Source organism: Palaemon carinicauda, chromosome 25, assembly GCF_036898095.1.
Source record: "Palaemon carinicauda isolate YSFRI2023 chromosome 25, ASM3689809v2, whole genome shotgun sequence".
Classification (NCBI taxonomy): domain Eukaryota; kingdom Metazoa; phylum Arthropoda; class Malacostraca; order Decapoda; family Palaemonidae; genus Palaemon; species Palaemon carinicauda.
In genome coordinates this window covers 104654036-104676238 of record NC_090749.1, presented here as the reverse complement: position 1 = coordinate 104676238, position 22203 = coordinate 104654036, and the positions used below count along the sequence as shown (strand labels likewise).

Sequence of the window (22203 nt, the reverse complement as noted above, 5' to 3'; positions counted from 1 at the left end):
CCACGTTATTTATACTCGCATTCACCCGTCTCATTTGCACGCGCGCGCTTCCACGCCATAGATCAAGTAATGATCTCTCTTCTTTCTCATCTAAAACAAGATATATACTGAAAGAAAACTTTCCAATCTCAAGGGGTTCAACAACTTGGAGTGGGGCTGCAGGCCTTACCCATTGGAACTAAGTATTCACTCCACTGAATTCACCTAGGGAGGTACAGTAGGCCTATATTAAGTGGAAGATCTAAATAGGCCTATATATGGAGAAATTTAAAGCTCCAAATGTTACTGTTAGGTGAAAATACTTAATTTTGAACACACACACACACACACACACACACACACACTTATTCACATGAGACCCTTAATATTAGTGCTAATTATTATACAGTAAGACATTTGTGCCCTTCAAAGAAAAAACTATCACATTCCCCCTCTCATATCAAGGCTGTTTATTATTATTACTATTATTATTATTATTATTATTATTATTATTATTATTATTAATTCTTTATATCAAAGGACCATGAATATTGTCTCTTACGATTGCCCTAAACTTAGGGCAATATTCTAAAGATTTTAAGCAAATTTATAGAATAACTCTTTATTAAATTATCATTTTTATATGAATATAAATTAAACATATAATTTTATTTACTTAAATTGTAATTTATACAATCGGTAATGTTTAATTTCCATCGCATGCAAATTAATTTTCTTAATATTTTTGCGCGGGGAAACGTTTGCCTACGAATGCATATCATACATTCTCGGTTTGTTTACAAAATACAAGAAACGTTCTTTTAGGGACTTAGTGTCAAACCGCAGCCGTATAAGTGTAGATGTGCTGATATTTTTCAAGTGTTTTCGTCCATTTGATAGTGTTTTTAACTTAATAGACTAATTATTTTCATAATTTTAAGGTCTAGAAGGATTCTAAATAATGCTAAGATTATATTAATTGTTTATAAGTTCTGAGAAATGTGTGTGACAGGTATAATATTTGGGAGTATTATCGGTGTGAAACAGAGTTTACTGAACATATACTTATTTTCAATTGTATTGTGAATTACATCTATCAATAAGCTGTAAGTGGATGTAAAGTAAGTATTATTCTATACTTTTAGATTGGCAGATCCTCTGAGTCAAAGTGGAGAGTTTTCTTATGAATCTCTTACAATTATAATTATTGTTTTGAACTAGCTGTTGCAAGATTTGCGAGTTTCTGGTCCAAAAGTCCATGAATCTAGATCCATGTATGTTATAGTCATACTCTACTTGTTAATTCATTTTCAAGCTGTGTAATGTGACTAGATTTTTTCTGTAAAAGCGGGACATTTTATATATATATATATATATATATATATATATATATATATATATATATATATATATATATATATATATATATATATATATATATATATATATATATATATATATAGACCTATATATACATATATATATATATATATATATATATATATATATATATATATATATATATATATATATATATATATATATATATATATATATGTATGTATGTATGCATATGTATATACTGTATATGTATGTATATGTATATACTGTATATGTATGTATATATGTATACATAGGCCTATATATATATATATGTGATCAGATTTTTTTTTCTGTAAAAGCGGGACATTCCTGTTTTCCTGAGGCTAAACTAACTAGTTTAGCTTTTCGATCTCGTGAGATTAAAGCTCTGTTGGTGGACCTTGATGCTTATGGAGGTGTAGACTCAAATGGTATTTTTCCTTTGTTTTTTATAAAGACAGCAGATTTCTTAGCTCCAAAGTTATCTGTTATTTTGCGCAAGTTAGCAAGAAGAGAAGCTTTTAGCACTAGTTGGAGAATTGGTAATGTTACTCCTCTATGTAAATGTGTTTGTGGTAGCTCAAGTCCCACTGATTACCGCCCAATTTCCATAACTCCTATATTATCTAAAGTTTTTGAACGTCTTCTGGCAAAACGTCTTAATAGGTTTGCTGAAGGTAATCATCTACTCCCTAGTTTGCAATTTGGTTTTCGTAAAGGCCTTGGAGCATGTGATGCCCTTCTTACAATCTCCAATGCTGTACAGAAATCCCTTGATTGTGGTCAGGAAGTTCGTATGATTGGCCTTGATTTTAGTGCTGCCTTTGACCGTGTTAATCATGAGGCCCTTGTTTTCAAACTGAAACAGTTGGGAGTGGGTGGGTCGTTTCTTAGCATTATTATTGATTTTTTAAGTAATAGATCTCAAAGAGTTGTTGTTGATGGGCACCATAGTGATTATAGGAATGTGATATCCGGTGTTCCACAGGGTAGTGTTCTTGGCCCATTACTTTTCATACTATATACACATGACATGTGGTTTGGCCTAGAAAACAAGCTTGTTGCATATGCAGATGATGCTACTCTTTTTGCATCAATTCCATCCCCTGAATGTAGATCTAGGGTTGGTGAATCCCTTAATAGAGATTTAGCCAGAATTAGTGCATGGTGCAAATTGTGGGGTATGAAGTTGAATCCTAACAAAACTCAAAGTATGATTGTAAGTAGGTCAAGGACGGTGGCTCCTCAACATCCGGATCTTAGTATTGATAATGTTTCTTTAAATATGTATGACTTTCAAAATTTTAGGTGTGACTCTCGACAGTAAATTTACTTTTGAGAAACATATAAGGTCTGTGTCTTCTTCAATTGCAGAAAAAATAGGCTTATTGAGAAAGTCTTTCAAGATTTTCGGTGATCAATCTATTCTGAAGAAGTGTTTTAATTCTTTCATTCTACCTTGTTTTGAGTATTGTTCTCCTGTCTGGTGTTCAGCTGCTGATTCTCATCTTAATTTGTTGGACAGAAACTTACGGTCTATTAAATTTCTTATTCCTGATCTAGATATTAATCTCTGGCACCGTCGTTCAATTAGTTCATTATGCCTAAGATTTTTCATAACTCTGACCATCCTCTACATTCAGATCTCCCTGGACAATTCTATCCTGTTCGTAATACTAGGCAGGCAGTTAATTCTAATAGCCAGGCCTTCTCCATCATGAGGCTCAATACTACGCAGTACTCTAGAAGTTTTATTCCAGCTGTGACCAAGTTGTGGAATGATCTTCCTAATCGGGTGGTTGAATCAGTAGAACTTCAAAAGTTCAAAGTTGGAGCAAATGCTTTTTTGTTGACCAGGTTGACATGAGTCTTTTTATAGTTTATTTATGACATATTTGTTTTTGATGTTGTTAATAGTTTATATATGACATGTCTGTTTTGACGTTGTTACTTATTTTAGAATGATTTATTGTTAATTTGTTCTCTTCATTTATTTATTTCCTTTTTTCCTTTCCTCACTGGGCTATTTTTCCCTGTTGGAGCCCCTGGGCTTATAGCATCTTGCTTTTCCAACTAGGGTTGTAGCTTGGATAGTAATAATATATATATATATATATATATATATATATATATATATATATATATATATATATATGTGTGTGTGTGTGTGTGTGTGTGTGTGTATATATATATATATATGTATATATATATATATATATATATATATATATATATATATATATATATATATATATATATATATATATATATATATATATGTACAGTATACATAGGCCTATATATATATATATATATATATATATATATATATATATATATATATATATATATATATATATATATATATATGTACAGTATACATAGGCCTATATATATATATATATATATATATATATATATATATATATATATATATATATATATATATATATATATATAGGCCTATGTATACATATATATACATATAAACATATATATATATATATATATATATATATATATATATATATATATATATATATATATATATATATATATATATCCTACCATTGTACCCTTGGTGACTTTCTCAGCTCTTTATTCTACTGCAAAGTGATGCACTTTACAGCCTATAATATTCTTTCAATTCACTTCATTGGTATCATAGCTGTCAGAGAAGACGATAGAAGTAACCAATTTAGTGAAATGGATAAATCAAACGAAATATCAGTGCTATTCCATTAAAATGGGGATAGTTTTGTTTTTGCAGCACAATAAAGATGACCCCCCTGAATGGCAACAGCTCTCCCTGGTGCGTAAGCTCCTTGCCTGGTGATTGCCAGACTGGGATTCGAGTCCCGCTCAAACTCACGTTCCTTTGATCGCTGCAACCTCACCATCCTTGTTAGCTAAGGGTGGAGCACTTGGGGGGAGCCTATAGGTCTATCTTCTGAGTCATGAGCAGGCATTGCCTGGCCATCCTTGGTCCTGGCTTGGGTGGATTGAAGGCTTAGTCAGTCTCTAGGGCATTATCCCGCTTGATAGGACAACGTCACTGTCCCTTGCCTCTGCCATTCATGAGCTGCCTTTAAACCTTTAGAGTTCATTGTTAGTTTAACCTGTAATATTTTGATTCACTATTTCAATGCTGTAAGCTCTTAGAAGGATCGTGGACGGCGTGTTTGACGGTGAACGACCGCCCACATATTACTTACTTTTAGGGGTTTATTTCTCGCCCTCCATCAGACAATAAGAGTCTGTTCAGGCGGGCCTTGGTGTGTGAAAATAATTTCTTTCCAGTCAATATTTTGCTCTGTATCGTTATCAGTTATTTCGCTAGCATTTGTATTCAGGCTTAATAGTTTTCAGATCACTATTATAACACTTTCTAAAAAGATAAGTCTTCAGGTTTTTCTTGAAAGCTGCCACATTTTTGCTATTCTTGACATCAAATGGAAGGTTGTTGAAGAGTCTCGGTGCAGCATAACAAAACGTTCTTCCTCCTATTGCATGATCCACACTAATTTCGAATAGTCTATATGGATCATTAGTTCATTCACTCCTATGATGTGTTCTTATTTACTGTTATTTAATGTAGATAACATACAATTCTAATGTACATCTATTACCAAAAAGGGCCTAGCCCAGAGTCTCGTACATGAAGACGTCACGAATTTCTAGCGTCATATAGCAGCTCGGGTTTTAATGCGACATAAGCTGTGTTTAAAGATAACTTTTATTTTGTTAGAATTTGCAATTATCTATATGGCCGTGAAGATCCTCCTGGAGCCATTGTATCTTATATTCGGTAATTAGGAAGGTCATTTTTCTGTGAAAAAAAAAAATCCCAAATTAAAGACTCCTTGGGGAACCTCCATTACTCTGGATAATCAGACGACCCTTGTAGTTTCTCGTATACTCTAAGAGCTCTTTTATCTTGATGCCATGTACTGACCACTTCTTCATTCTGAGGTGTTTTCGAGACCAGTTTTTCTTACTAAGGGCTCCTCAGAAACCAGTTTTTCTTACTAAGGCCTCCTCAGAGACCAGTTTTTCATACTACAGCCCTCAGAGACCAATTTTGTTATTTCTAGGAGCTTCACAGAGACCAGGGGTTCATAATAAGGCCCCTCAGAGACCCTTTCTTCATTCCAAGGTGCTTCAGAGACAATTTTTTTCATACTTAGGCCCCCCCCCCAGAGAACAGTTTTTCATATTACGGCCCTCAGACCCCATTTTGTAGTTTCTAGGAGCTTCACAGAGACCAGGGGCTCATAATGAGGCCCCTCAGAGACCAGTTTTTCATAATACAACCCCTCAGAGACCAGTTTTTCATAATACAACCCCTCAGAGACCATTTCTTCATTTCTGGGAGCTTCACAGAGATCAGGTATTCATAGTAAGGCCCCTCAGAGACCAGTTTTTCATACAACGGCCCCTCAGCGACCATTTCTACATTCCAAGACGCTTCAGTGACCAGATTTTATACTACTGCCCTTCAGAGACACTATCTTCATTCACAAAACCTACTTCAAACAATTCTATTCATTCCAAATCACTTCATACATCTTGAAAATATTCCCAGAACTTAATGGCTTTCCCCTCCCTCCCAGATTCATTCTTGTTTTAATGGAGAGGAATAAAATAAAGATAAAAATCAAAACTTATGAGGGTCAAGGTTTACCATTTTCTCCGTCAATTTTGACCTGAAAGGAAAAAGGAACAAGAACAGAAGCAGCGTAGCCTAAATCTACAAGTAAAAATGTCTGTCGAAGCGAATAGCGTCAGACTGCCGTACTTCTAACAAACATGCCTGCGTTATGCCTAAGTCTACAACAGTCATTACAAAAAGCGAATGGATACGACTTGGAGTTCTAGAAAATTGGATGTATATACACCTAGCATTGTATGATATATACAAGAAATAGCCATAGTACTGATAAGTTGTTTGATAGGGACACCTAGATATAGATTCATGATATTGTCTTCTGAATTCTGTAGACGTAACCATAACCAGGTAGTGTTTCTTTCTATGTACAAAATCAACTGCGAGAGAGAGACTTCACGCGCACGTTGGCGAAACATGAATACGACGGTGAGGAGAGATGAGGTTCCTCAGGGACGTCTTGTGGGGTGAGGGGTGACTCATCATCACATACTCTATCAGTCACTCTCTCATTCTAATATTTTTTCATCCTGTTAAGTAGAACGCAACTGGATTCTCAGGCGGAATGGGGAAATTTGAACCCCAAGATTTTAAACAACTTTAGAGATTTGCTATCGTCTATTAATATTATTTACTGAAGATTTTCACAGAAAATTTGATGCTATTGGCTTCACTCTTTTATGAATTTGAGGCTCCAATAATTTGCTAAGAAAATTACTCAAGATATGAGGGATAATTGATATTTTATAAACCAATTTATCAATGAGAATTCCAGTTGTGTTCGTTTTATCGGGTGCGTTCAGCGAACCGGCGACGCCCACCCGCGTGCAATGACGAACACTGTCTCTCCATGAATTTGAATTTTGATTCGTTGACTTAACAATAGTTATCAAAACAGTGGAATAAAAATTTAAGAGCTTTGAGCCGAAGCTGGAGTCAGTTGCGTTAGTTATCGAGACACAGTGGAATAAATCTTTAAAAGCTCATAGCCGAAGCCAAAGTCAGTTACGGTAGTTATCAAAACACGATGGAATAAATCCTGAAAAGCATTTAGCCGAAGCCAAAGTCAGTTCTGGCAGTAACATGGATCGCTGTCCTTTCGCTCGCGGGTGGATTTCGACGCGCCCCACCGAACGCACCCCGATTTGGCTGACACGGACATGTAATAGGCGCGCAAATTTATATACCTACTGCTTCCCAGGCGTGAATGCGGAAACAACAGAGTTAAGCACAAGATTTTATTGCCAATCTTTGGTTATTAACTTAATAGCTAATGTAGTAGCTTCATGCTCATGGGGAAATGTATGGGGAGTTGGATGGGAATGGGTTATGGGTTGGGCTATTTGCGGAAGGGGTCCATTTTTGGGAATGAAAATCATGTGATGAAATGTCGTGTTAAGTGTTCAGTGTGATGTGATTGAAGATGAGAGAAAGAGAGAGAGAGAGTAGTAATAGTAGTATTTAAGGTAGTAGTAGTAGTAATAGTAGCAGCAATAGAAAGATAGTAGTAGTAGTAGTAGTAGTAGTAGTAATAATAGTAGGACCAAAACTTGGACTATCCTCCGCATGTACACTCGGACAGAGTCCACGGGGTAGAAGGGAATATACCATAGTGTCCAACGACAAATTACTTCGGGAAACTGATAGATGAATTGGTATAAAGCGGTTGAGATTCAAGTGGGAACATTAAACAGAGGAGATAGAAATTGCAGAAGAAGAAAAGGGCGGGATTGGAATGTACGGTATGTTTAACTTGTTTGTCTAACACTCGACAATTATTTAATAACGGAGTTTATTATTTATCTGTTTATATTAAGTTTATTGAGAGTAAAAATATGTTGAACATGGAACCACTATTTAGAGGTTTATTTAGGTGCGACACGGTACGATAGATTTGTTTAGGTCGAAGCTTCTACGTAGTTAAAGAGAACGGAGTGTAGATTGTTTAAGGGTAAAATTATCACTATTACTTAGGACAAAAGACAATAGTGAAGATTGTTAAGCAAAAATCATTTGTAAAATCAAATGATTAGTTTACAGAATAAAGAAATTATAACCAAAGAATTGGTTGACTATGTACATTCGTGAGATTAGGTATGAGAAAGCGGTTCATGAACAATGGATTGGTTAGGGGAAAACATCATTGAATAATGAATTCGTTGGGAACAACATTTATGAACAATGGATTGGTTAGGGGAAAACCACTCATGAACAATAGATTGGTTGGGGGGAAACGTTCCCAAACAATGGATTGGTTGGGTAAAACATTTACAAACAATGGATTGGTTGGGTAAAACATTTACAAACAATGGATTGGTTGGGGGGAAAACATTCATGAGCAATGGATTGGTTAAGGGGAAAACATTCATGAACAATGGATTGGTTAGGGGGGAAACATTTCTAAACAATGGATTGGTTGGGTAAAACATTCACGAGCAATGGATTGATTGGGGAAAACATTCATGAACAATGGATTGGTTGGAGAAAAACATTCATGAACAATGTATTGGTTAGTGGGAAAACATTTCTGAACAATGGATTGGCTGGGGAAAAATTATGAACAATGGATTGGTTGGGGAAAACTTTCACAAACAATGGTTTGATTGGGGAAGAACATTCATGAACAATGTATTGGTTAGTGGGAAAACATTCACGAACAATGGATTGGTTGGGGAAAAACATTTATGAACAATAGATTGATTGTGGGGAAAACATTCATGAACAATGGATTGGTTGGAGAAAAACATTCATGAATAATGGATTGGTTGGGGGAAACATTTCTGAGCAATGGATTGGTTGGTGAAAAACATTCATAAACAGTGGATTGGTTAAGGGGAAAACATTCATGTACAATGGATTTTGGTTCGGGGAAAACATTCATGAACAATGGATTGGTTGGTGAAAAACATTCATAAACAATGGATTGTTTAGGCGGAAAACATTCATGTACAATGGATTGGTTAGGGGGAAAACATTCATGTATAATGGATTTTGGTTAGAGGAAAACATTCATGAACAATGGATTGTTTAGGGGGAAAACATTCATAAACAATGGATTGTTTAGGCGGAAAACATTCATGAATAATGGATTGGTTAGGGGGAAAAATTCATGTACAATAGATTGGTTAAGGGAAAAACTTTCACAAACAATGGATTCATTAGGAAAACATACAATGTATTAGTTAGGGGAAAAACATTCATGAACAATGGATTGGTTTGGGAAAAATATGTACAATGGATTGGTTAAGGGAAAAACATTCATGAAGAATGGATTGGTTTAGGAAGAACATTTATCAACAATGAATTGTTAGGGGAAAACATTCATAAACAATGGATTGGTTAGGGGGAAAACATTCACGAACAATGGATTAGTTAAGGAAAAGCTTTGTCTGGCTCACTCCAAAGTTTAACGAAGGTTTAACAAGTATCTATTGAATAAAAAGATCTTATCACATGGCTATACGCTCTACACGTTAGCACCGAGATCATGATTATCGGATTGTGTGAAAAATAACTGAAAAGTCACAAGGGATGTTAGAAAATATGGATGAAAATGAACAATGGGTTAATGAAATGGTTAAAAAAAAACAACAACAATATACAGACAAACTAATCACTTCATGTTATGTCACTTCACAAGTGTAGTAAGTAAGAGCGAATTCAAGTGTCGAGTAGACACTGAGAACTTTAGCAAAGACTACAGTTAAACATTACTCTTAAGAATCAAAGTAGCAGAAAGCCTTTTGAGGTTATTAGATAATCAAAGACGAAAGAAAGTGGCGCTCGTCAGTCGAGAGGGACTTACGTTGGTAGCCGCGTTAGTGCCGTGGTAGCTGGGGACGTACGTCGATCGGGTGAACTGCTCCTCGCGACCTGTCCCGTTGGTCGTCCCTTCCTGAAAATGGCCAGTTTGGAATATCAGAACCAAATCAAAACAGTTTTTTTTTTTTAGATAAATGACGACACAGTTGTCTCCTCTAGTGTAGTACTTTCCCGCCGTAACTTTTAAGACGGATTTTATGGTTAATAACTAAATCTTTATAATCAGATCACATACAAAGGTTCCAAATTATCATCATCAGATGCTGAGAGAGATATTTAACTGAGTTATAAATGGAATTTTACATTATTTACATCACGGTTACTATACTAAATCTTAACGAACCAATTTTAGCGGTTGGATCGAGTTCTCTTGAGGTAGACCCTTGACAATCCAGAACCAATGTAGGTTGTCTGTGCTTCACTCAGAATTATAAAGGACAGCAAGTGTGATATGTATTTTGATTTTCAAAACTACAGTATGTACAGATAGAGGTCGCAGACTCGCAGCCGCAGGACAGTGGGCAATTTAAGTTGAACTTGAACCTTTATATCCCTATAGAATGGCAAAGAGCTAATGATAGCTTTAAACATTCAAGATAGCTTCACAGAAAAAGGGAGAGGCACTCTACACTCGTTCACTTCGGTCCAAGGGCGTCTTAAGTCAGTCGCGTTGAAGACGACACAAGATCAGGCACAGCTTCTACGAACATCTTAATCTGAGTGATTGGTACTTATTTGAAAAGATAGCTCGGTGAACATTTTCATTCTTGGCATACCACATGTAGTTCTACTCTACGTTTCTATTTGTTAGTTACAGGCAAACACTAAGTTGAGCCATCTATTAGAGGTGTAACGTCACTATACACCACATGCAATTGGAGGGTAACTATCAGAAATATCGCCCAGTGACTTTTGACATTCCGTTAGATAGTCGACGAATAGGGAAATGTCTTACGAGCCAAGAAGTGAAGGATTACGTGGTTGGCCACACATAGAACACCATCTCTGATAGCTTTTTTGCTTTAAAAATTAACATTTGGTAATATTATACATGACCTTATCTTATTAAAGTCAAGGACATCAAATGATAGGATACCTAATCCTTTTTACCTAACTGTAATAGGATATATACCAGAAAGATCTTTATTTATATATATTAAACACTCATGTGCATGTACATACAATGCTCTTCTCCCAGTTGATCCTCTTATCTGTTTTGTGTCCATATGATTTGTAAAATCTCGTCTAAACCTTTAGCCTTCGTGTCACCCATTCTTCTGGTATCTTTCTGTATTCATGAACACCATACACACCCTGGTCAGTCACTTTTTCACTTTCACCACAGTTCTTCAGCATCACTGCATTTTACTTTCCATCATTCATCCTCTCAGCAGCTTTCACACGCAGTCTTAAACTTTTATTAACTTTGTCCATTCGAATTTCAGCTCCGCTGTTTTCCGCATTCTACCAATCTTCAAAATTTAAACTACTACTTCAATGATGGACTTTTTTTTTGTTGAAATCATTAGTTCAGAGCCCCATTTGCTCATAGCCTTTCTCTTTGCATTAACATCTTATAGAAAAACTTCACTTACTTTTTGTTCTCTCACACTCTTCTAGTCCGCCATATCCATTTATTCATGTATGCATACGCGATCTCTTCTCTTGAACACTCCCTGATGACTCTGTGACGTTGTCGTTGAGCTCAGCATATTCCTCGTGTACTCCCTAGCCCATTTTTAATCCATTGTCTTATGTGCTATACACAGTTTCTTCTTATCAAACTCGCTGGACTTAAGCGCATTTATCGCCGCAATTTTTTCAATTGAAAAAAATTTCAACCAAGCAATGATCGTAAATGCTTTAAGCCAGTCTTCTCTCCATTTTATTAATTGACTTTCCCTTCCGTGTCCTCTGTATAATATACACGGGGAAAAACTCAGCGAAGATTCATACTGCCGTGGCCCCAAATGCCCCAAGCAGCAAAAAGCACGTCACAAATGCAAGGGACAAGAAAATGCCTCGTTTGCGTGGATCGAGGATCAACACCGCAAGCATAACTTATTTCCTCGTTATTTATGTACCTTCACATACATTTGCAGTTAAATCAACCGATAAAACCAACTTTTCAAGCTCACCAAATCCAGACATTCATAGTTTCCATCTATTCCTACCAACAGTACCATATTTTTTGTGTCATCTACAATAGCATTTAAATCACCCAGCACAACCACTCTTTCATATTCACTAAATCCAGCCAGGCAAAGGTTCAGACTCTCATACACAACACTGAATTTTATTGCTGATTAAGATATGTACGGAATATAATACCGACACTGTTACATTTAGTATTGGTCTCAAGTGACTGTTTTAGGGTGTCTGTCAGATTGTGGACAGTTTTAAGCCTTTTCTAACACAGAAGCAATAACAGAAAGCTTTTTTAAGATTGCATGACTATAGGAGGCTGTATACACTTAGTGATACTCAGCAAAAACTCTTCCAGAAGGGAAGTCTTTGAATTTTGCAAAGTCAGCGACAATAACCGTCGTAACAATTGTGCCCGTGATCACAAAGATCCGTCAACTCGACTTCAACTATAAAGTGATAAGCTGTGAAAACTTGGGGATACTGAAATCCTTGATATACGAAACTAGAAAGAAAGCTTGCAGTGTAACATTATTAGAAATTACAGTTATGAATTGACGACCTACAATGAGATCGGGAGACAGATCCGTAGTGAGTTGGAGGACCTTATGCATTGTATATGTGATCACGTGATACATTATCTAAGATAGCAACATCCTTCAAGGCCGTTCATCTTATGTACACATGGGCGAAGCATTTACTCAGGCAGTTGAAACCCGTAACATCTAAGTCAACAGGGGAGTATGTACACGTCTAAAAGAATCGGTTCAGAGGATTTTGTAGCTAATGAGTGTCTGCGGTCGGGAACGTTTGCCCGGATGTTTTTGGGACTGCCGCTAGAAGACTGATTCAGAGCAGAGGAAACATGCCATTGTTTGAACCCGAGTTCCGATTACTTTTCGCTGGTCGGACTTTGGTTCAGACAACGGTTGCTTATCGTTCTTTCTTGAAAACTCAGACTAAAAATTAATGTAAGAACATCAACAAGGTTAACATTTATTGAATATGAATTACATTGGAAAGTTAGTCTGTTTAATATTTGTATCTCAAAACTTTACCGTGATCTTAAAGGGTCAGGCAATTACATGTATAGTAGTTTTAAAGGGTCAGCAATCAATATATATAGCTGTTTTAAGGGTCAGGCAATCAATATGTATAGCTGTCTTAAAGGGTCAGCCAATCAACATAAATATCTGTCTTAATTGATCAGACAATCAACATGTATAGCTGTTTAAAATGGTCTGGCAATCAACATGTATAGGTGTCTTAAAGGGTCAGGCAGTCAACATGTATAGCTGTCTAAAATGGTCAGGCAATCAATATGTATAGTTGTCTTAAAGGGTCGGGCAATCAGTATGTATAACTGTCTTAAGAGGTCAGGCAATCAACTTGTATAGCTGTCTTAAAGGGTCAGGCAATTAACATGTACAGCTGTTTTAAAGGGTCAGGCAATTAACATGTACAGCTGTTTTAAAGGGTCAGGCAATTAACATGTATTTAAAGGGTCAGGCAATCAACGTGTATAGCTGTTTTAAAGGGTCAGGCCATTAACATGTATTTAAAGGGTCAGGCAATCAATATGTATAGCTGTTTTAAAGGGTCAGGCAATTAACATGTATAGCTGTTTTAAAGGGTCAGGCAATTAACATGTATAGCTGTTTTAAAGGGTCAGGCAATTAACATGTATAGCTGTTTTAAAGGGTCAGGCAATTAACATGTATAGCTGTTTTAAAGGAACAGGCAATTAACATGTATAGCTGTTTTAAAGGGTCAGGCAATTAGCATGTATTTAAAGGGTCAGGCAATTAACATGTATAGCTGTTTTAAAGGGTCAGGCAATTGACATATATAGCTGTTTTAAAGGGTAAGGCAATTAACATGTATTTAAAGGGTCAGGCAATTAACATGTATAGCTGTTTTAAAGGGTCAGGCAATTAACATGTATAGCTGTTTTAAAGGGTCAGGCAATTAACATGTATAGCTGTTTTAAAGGAACAGGCAATTAACATGTATAGCTGTTTTAAAGGGTCAGGCAATTAACATGTATTTAAAGAGTCAGGCAATTAACATGTATAGCTGTTTTAAAGGGTCAGGCAATTGACATGTATAGCTGTTTTAAAAGGTAAGGCAATTAACATGTATTTAAAGGGTCAGGCAATTAACATGTATAGCTGTTTTAAAGGGTCAGGCAATTAACATGTATAGCTGTTTTAAAGGGTCAGGCAATTAACATGTATAGCTGTTTTAAAGGGTCAGGCAATTAACATGTATTTAAAGGGTCAGGCAATTAACATGTATAGCTGTTTTAAAGGGTCACGCAATTAACATGTATTTAAAGGGTCAGGCAATTAACATGTATAGCTGTTTTAAAGGGTCAGGCAATTAACATGTATTTAAAGGGTCAGGCAATTAACATGTATAGCTGTTTTAAAAGGGCAGGCAATTAACATGTATAGCTGTTTTAAAGGGTCAGGCAATTAACATGTATAGCTGTTTTAAAGGGTCAGGTAGTCAACATGTATAGCTGTTTTAAAGGGTCAGGCAATTAACGTGTATAGCTGTTTTAAAGGGTCAGGCAATTAACATGTATAGCTGTTTTAAAGGGTCAGGCAATCAACATGAATAGCGGTCTTGATTGGTCAGACAATTAACCTATACAGTATAGCTGCCTTGAAGGGTCAGGTAATCAATAAAGATGGCTGTCTTAAAGGGTCAGTTAATCAACATGTATGGCTGTCCTAAAGGGTCAGGCAATTAACATGTATAGCTGTTTTAAAGGGTCAGGCAATCAACGTGTATGGCTGTCTTAAGGGTCAGGAAATCAACATGAATAGTTGTTTTAATTGGTCAGACAACCTATACATTATAGCTGTCTTAAAGGGTCAGGTAATCAATGAGTATTGCTTTCAAAACTGTAAAAATCTTGTAGACTCTAGCTGTAAACCCAATGATCCAACTTCTCTCAAGAGTATGATACATTTTATATATTTACAACAAAAGTGTTAAGTCAAAAGTGGGTGTTACTGGTGCAAAGGCCGTACGAAAGGTACAAGTCCACGGCCAGTACGCACGTCGGGGAGAGGATTGACGATCGGAATGCACGTGCTAACGGCCAGGACTGCGGCGCTGGCTGCACCCACGGCTAAGACCCCGCCGACAGTGTCTTCATCACTCTTTGGCACCCGAACGGGAGGACCCAGAACGGAAGGAAAAGACCCAAAGAGATTGAGAGACCAAAATGTGGAGATTTCAGGTAGTGGGTCACAGTGTACACAGTTGTAAGTGGTTCATGTGGAGTACCTCTCCCCTTTAAACAAACTAAATTGACTCTTAATCAGTATTTGAATCAAATTCTAAACTCTCTCAGTACTCAAATCAGTGTTCGACATTTGAACAATTCTAAAATAGGGAATAATGTTTATGATTCATTATCCTTTGGGTGTAAGTATCTATAGTCAGTTAAGGACAAAGACATTTCAAACAGAAAAGAGTAAATTTTGTAGGAAGAGGGATAAAATATGACACAGACACACTTCTACACAGCATTTGCAACTCATATTGATAAATTCTCTAAATGTCTTGCTAGAGAGATGTCAGCAGGCTTAGAACTACTTGGATTTCACTTCGGAATAAGCAATATGCTAGAATCAGCAAAAGCATTATATATGTTATTGATTATTATACATGCAGAAAAAACTAACAAGAATCTATATGGGGAATGAATTGGGATTCTAATTGGAGAACCAACAGGTGAACCATTCATACTCATAGAAGGGGAATTCTATGCGCAAATTCCTCCAGTACACTTGTGTGTATGTGAGTGTGTCCCCCCGCTAGCCATTCGGGTCTCTTCGACCCTTAGTTTGAGAAGTTGTCTCCACTTACCTCGTCGGACTCGTCGAACTCGTATCGGCTTCTGCCCGGGACGTTACTGCCATTGAGACCTTGCGCGCGTACCTCGTTTTCTCCTGTGATCGCGTCTTTTATATCGGTGACTGTTTCTCCTATTGTGGATTTGATGTTTCCAAAAAACGAGCGGCCAGTGGGCACTTCATCCCCGTGGCCATTGGCTGTAATTTCTGTCTCGTTGTTGGCAACGGCGATCGCTTCCATGAGAGAGCTTTCAGCGTCGCCCAAGATCTCGTCACCGGCATCGGCAACTCCGCTGGCTGATGCAACTGCATCTTCTACTGCATCCTCAGCTGCAGCAGCTGCAGCAGCTGCATCTTCTACTGCATCCTCAGCTGCAGCAGCTGCATCTTCTACTGCATCCTCAACTGCAGCAGCTGCATCATCAGCTGCAGCAGCTGCATCATCAGCTGCATCTCCTACTGCATCTTCCGCTGTAGCAGCTGCATCTTCTACTGCATCTTCAGCTGTAGCAGCTGCATCTTCTACTGCATCCTCAACTGCAGCAGCTGCATCATCAGCTGCAGCAGCTGCATCTCCTACTGCATCTTCAGCTGTAGCAGCTGCATCTTCCACTGCATCATCAGCTGCAGCAGCTGCATCTTCCACTGCTTCATCAGCTGCAGCAGCTGCATCTTCCACTGCTTCATCAGCTGCACCAGCTGCATCTTCTACTGCATCCTCAGCTGCCGCAGCTGCATCTTCTACTGCATCCTTAGCTGCAGCAGCTGCATCTTCTACTGCATCCTCAGCTGCAGCAGCTGCATCTTCTACTGTATCCTCAGCTGCAGCAGCTGCATCTTCTACTGCATCATCAACAACAGCAGCTGCATCTTCTGCTGCATCCTCAGCTGCAGCAGCTGCATCTTCTCCTGCGTCCTCAGCGGCAGCAGCTGCATCTTCTGCTGCGTCCTCAGCTGCCGCAGCTGCATCTTCTGCTGCGTCCTCAGCGGCCGCAGCTGCATCTTCTGCTGCGTCCTCAGCGGCCGCAGCTGCATCTTCTGCTGCGTCCTCAGCGGCCGCAGCTGCATCTTCTGCTGCGTCCTCAGCTGCCGCAGCTGCATCTTCTGCTGCGTCCTCAGCGGCAGCAGCTGCATCTTCTGCTGCGTCCTCAGCTGCAGCAGCTGCATCTTCTGCTGCGTCCTCAGCGGCAGCAGCTGCATCTTCTGCTGCGTCCTCAGCTGCAGCAGCTGCATCTTCTACTGCATCCTCAGCGGCAGCAGCTGCATCTTCTGCTGCGTCCTCAGCGGCAGCAGCTGCATCTTCTACTGCATCCTCAGCGGCAGCAGCTGCATCTTCTGCTGCGTCCTCAGCGGCAGCAGCTGCATCTTCTACTGCATCCTCAGCGGCAGCAGCTGCATCTTCTGCTGCATCTTCTACTGCATCCTCAGCTGCAGCAGCTGCATCTTCCACTGCATCGTCAGCTGCAGCAGCTGCATCTTCCACTGCATCGTCAGCTGCAGCACCTACATCCTCAACGGCAGCAGCCGCATCCTCAGCTGCATCTTCTACTGCATCGTCAACTGCAGAAGCTGCATCTTCTACTGCTTCGTCAGCAGCAGCAGCTGCATCTTCTACTGCTTCGTCAACTGCAGCAGCTGCATCTTCTACTGCTTCGTCAACTGCAGCAGCTGCATCTTCTACTGCATCCTCAGTGGCAGCAGCTGCATCTTCTGCTGCATCTTCTACTGCATCCTCAGCGGCAGCAGCTGCATCTTCTACTGCGTCCTCAGCTGCAGCAGCTGCATCTTCCACTGCTTCATCAGCTGCAGCAGCTGCATCTTCTGCTGCATCTTCTACTGCATCCTCAGCGGCAGCAGCTGCATCTTCTACTGCGTCCTCAGCTGCAGCAGCTGCATCTTCTACTGCATCATCAGCGGCAGCAGCTGCATCTTCTGCTGCATCATCAGCGGCAGCAGCTGCATCTTCTGCTGCATCTTCTACTGCATCCTCAGCGGCAGCAGCTGCATCTTCTACTGCGTCCTCAGCTGCAGCAGCTGCATCTTCTGCTGCATCATCAGCTGCAGCAGCTGCATCTTCTACTGCTTCATCAGCTGCAGCAGCTGCATCTTCCGCTGCATCTTCTACTGCGTCCTCAGCTGCAGCAGCTGCATCTTCCGCTGCATCTTCTACTGCGTCCTCAGCTGCAGCAGCTGCATCTTCTACTGCATCCTCAGCTGCAGCAGCTGCATCTTCTACTACATCATCAGCGGCAGCAGCTGCATCTTCTGCTGCATCTTCTACTGCATCCTCAGCGGCAGCAGCTGCATCTTCTACTGCGTCCTCAGCTGCAGCAGCTGCATCTTCTGCTGCATCATCAGCTGCAGCAGCTGCATCTTCTACTGCATCCTCAGCGGCAGCAGCTGCATCTTCTACTACATCCTCAGCGGCAGCAGCTGCATCTTCTACTGCGTCCTCAGCTGCAGCAGCTGCATCTTCTACTACATCATCAGCGGCAGCAGCTGCATCTTCTGCTGCATCTTCTACTGCATCCTCAGCGGCAGCAGCTGCATCTTCTACTGCGTCCTCAGCTGCAGCAGCTGCATCTTCTGCTGCATCATCAGCTGCAGCAGCTGCATCTTCTACTGCATCCTCAGCTGCAGCAGCTGCATCTTCTGCTGCATCTTCTACTGCACCCTCAGCGGCAGCAGCTGCATCTTCTACTGCGTCCTCAGCTGCAGCAGCTGCATCTTCCACTGCTTCATCAGCTGCAGCAGCTGCATCTTCTGCTGCATTTTCTACTGCATCCTCAGCGGCAGCAGCTGCATCTTCTACTGCGTCCTCAGCTGCAGCGGCTGCATCTTCTACTGCATCGTCAGCTGCAGCAGCTGCATCTTCTACTGCATCATCAGCTGCAGCAGCTGCATCTTCTACTGCATCATCAGCTGCAGCAGCTGCATCTTCTACTGCATCCTCAGCTGCAGCAGCTGCATCTTCTACTGCATCCTCAGCGGCAGCAGCTGCATCTTCTGCTGCATCATCAGCTGCAGCAGCTGCATCTACTACTGCATCATCAGCTGCAGCAGCTGCATCTTCTACTGCATCCTCAGCTGCAGCAGCTGCATCTTCCACTGCTTCATCAGCTGCAGCAGCTGCATCTTCTACTGCATCCTCAGCGGCAGCAGCTGCATCTTCTGCTGCATCATCAGCTGCAGCAGCTGCATCTTCTACTGCATCATCAGCTGCAGCAGCTGCATCTTCTACTGCATCCTCAGCTGCAGCAGCTGCATCTTCCACTGCTTCATCAGCTGCAGCAGCTGCATCTTCTACTGCATCCTCAGCAGCAGCAGCTGCATCTTCTGCTGCATCATCAGCTGCAGCAGCTGCATCTTCTACTGCATCCTCAGCGGCAGCAGCTGCATCTTCTACTGCATCCTCAGCTGCAGCAGCTGCATCTTCTGCTGCATCATCAGCTGCAGCAGCTGCATCTTCTACTGCATCCTCAGCTGCAGCAGCTGCATCTTCTACTGCATCCTCAGCGGCAGCAGCTGCATCTTCTGCTGCATCATCAGCTGCAGCAGCTGCATCTTCTACTGCATCCTCAGCTGCAGCAGCTGCATCTTCTACTGCATCCTCAGCGGCACCAGCTGCATCTTCTGCTGCATCATCAGCTGCAGCAGCTGCATCTTCTACTGCGTCCTCAGCTGCAGCAGCTGCATCTTCTGCTGCATCCTCAGCGGCAGCAGCTGCATCTTCTGCTACGTCCTCAGCTGCAGCAGCTGCATCTTCTACTGCATCCTCAGCGGCAGCATCTGCATCTTCTGCTGCCTCATCAGCTGCAGCAGCTGCATCTTCCACTACATCCTCAGCGGCAGCATCTGCATCTTCTGCTGCCTCATCAGCTGCAGCAGCTGCATCTTCTACTGCGTCCTCAGCTGCAGCAGCTGCATCTTCCACTGCTTCATCAGCTGCAGCAGCTGCATCTTCTACTGCGTCCTCAGCTGCAGCAGCTGCATCTTCTACTGCGTCCTCAGCTGCAGCAGCTGCATCTTCTGCTGCATCCTCAGCGGCAGCAGCTGCATCTTCTACTGCATCCTCAGCGGCAGCAGCTGCATCTTCTACTGCATCCTCAGCTGCAGCAGCTGCATCTTCCACTGCTTCATCAGCTGCAGCAGCTGCATCTTCTGCTGCATCTTCTACTGCATCCTCAGCGGCAGCAGCTGCATCTTCTACTGCGTCCTCAGCTGCAGCAGCTGCATCTTCTACTGCATCCTCAGCGGCAGCAGCTGCATCTTCCACTGCGTCCTCAGCTGCAGCAGCTGCATCTTCTACTGCATCCTCAGCGGCAGCAGCTGCATCTTCCACTGCTTCATCAGCTGCAGCAGCTGCATCTTCTGCTGCCTCATCAGCTGCAGCAGCTGCATCTTCTACTGCGTCCTCAGCTGCAGCAGCTGCATCTTCTACTGCATCCTCAGCGGCAGCAGCTGCATCTTCTACTGCGTCCTCAGCTGCAGCAGCTGCATCTTCCACTGCTTCATCAGCTGCAGCAGCTGCATCTTCCACTGCTTCATCAGCTGCAGCAGCTGCATCTTCTGCTGCATCTTCTACTGCATCCTCAGCGGCAGCAGCTGCATCTTCTGCTGTATCCTCAGCTGCAGCAGCTGCATCTTCTACTGCATCCTCAGCGGCAGCAGCTGCATCTTCTACTGCGTCCTCAGCTGCAGCAGCTGCATCTTCCACTGCTTCATCAGCTGCAGCAGCTGCATCTTCTGCTGCATCTTCTACTGCATCCTCAGCGGCAGCAGCTGCATCTTCTACTGCGTCCTCAGCTGCAGCAGCTGCATCTTCTACTGCATCCTCAGCGGCAGCAGCTGCATCTTCTACTGCGTCCTCAGCTGCAGCAGCTGCATCTTCCACTGCTTCATCAGCTTCAGCAGCTGCATCTTCTGCTGCATCTTCTACTGCATCCTCAGCGGCAGCAGCTGCATCTTCTGCTGTATCCTCAGCTGCAGCAGCTGCATCTTCTACTGCTTCATCAGCTGCAGCAGCTGCATCTTCTACTGCTTCAGTTGCTTCCCCTACTTCCTGAAGAATATCCGCAGCTTCTGCCGTAATTTCTGTCTCCTCTCCCATCTCGGCAGCTGCTATACCACCAGCAGCAGCCAGAGTCGCTGCTGCTCCGGTTGCAGCTGCTCCCCCTAAAAGGGCTTTCTTTGAGAATCTCTTGGGTCTCTTCTCGTCTTTCTTCCTTCCTCTCATCCCTCTTACATTTGGAGCCTCTTTCAATTCGTCGGTCTTTTCAGAGCTCACGGCTTTCTGGCGCCCCAAGCCCGAAATGGCCTGGCGATCCAGCGACATGGATTTCTTCATCTTTTCTCTGGTCTCGGCGATGAACGAGCGTCGCGGAGGACGGGACTCGCGGTCCAGCGATCTGGTCTTCGACAGATGTTCTTCTCCGGCACTCTTTCCGACCTTCCTTCTTGACGGGCCCATCGGCAGAACCTGGGGTGGGCACATTGGGATCAAAGTCTTCTAAAGTGTATAGGATGTATAACCCCTTTCATTTCTCCTAACTGGGCATATTGTTAGTCTAATCTACAGCAAATATGCTAAAAAAGGATATATTGGCATTGCAGGTGTTCCCCCAAACTTGTTCTGTACCAAACCTTTCTTGCTGGACCAATCTAAGAGTTAAGAAAACATTAGAAATGTATGAAAATGTGATGAAAGGTTTCATAAGCCTTTTGCTCGTGGTGTTATCTGTTGCAAAAATGTATGATAAAAGCCAAAATAAACTTTAAGAAGCTATGTAAGAGAATGTTCTACTTTATGAGAAATTGCCCAGTAATGAACTACTCATAAGAAATTTTACTTGAGACTGACAAAGATTATTTTAACATGCTACAAAAAAAGGTAGAGAAAAGTACAGAATTTTAAGAATCTCTACGACTACTATTAAGCACGCCAGCCGCCGCTTCCGAACGCTCCGGGTCCTGTTTTCCAGTTCAGATCGGCAACTCGCGTGGCTCGTTAAATTCAATCAAATCAGAACCTATTTTTTTCTTTGTTGATCACAAGCAATTGTTAGACAAACAACAAAGTCTCTTGCAATGGGGTTAGGATAACAATTATTAGTTAATGAAACAAACTTGTTAGTGGAGGATAACGCTACATGCCTTAACTCTATGCGGTACGCCTCTTGCTTGTCACCAACGTAAGACTTTTTCTCAACTGAATATATTGAATACGATTTAGGAAGCTCAGAAAATTATAACAACTACTACAGCTTTTAGCTTTGTACAGTTCGTATTGTTTGCGATGGATGATGGTGAAAAAATGGGATGAGAAATGATATGTTATGAGGGAGAATATATCCAAGA

General features: G+C 41.1%; 1 protein-coding gene across 1 annotated transcript in view; it reads right to left on the bottom strand.

Moving 5' to 3' along the window:
• LOC137619186 (uncharacterized) overlaps nucleotides 1–22203 on the bottom strand; it is a 69340-nt gene that overhangs the window by 27385 nt on the left and 19752 nt on the right. The window contains exons 3-4 of the mRNA XM_068349370.1: nucleotides 15860–21325; nucleotides 9813–9902 (exon numbers count right to left, since the gene is read on the bottom strand). Of these exons, the coding sequence (XP_068205471.1) occupies nucleotides 9813–9902; nucleotides 15860–21325 (5556 nt within the window). The remainder of the gene's footprint in view (nucleotides 1–9812; nucleotides 9903–15859; nucleotides 21326–22203) is intronic.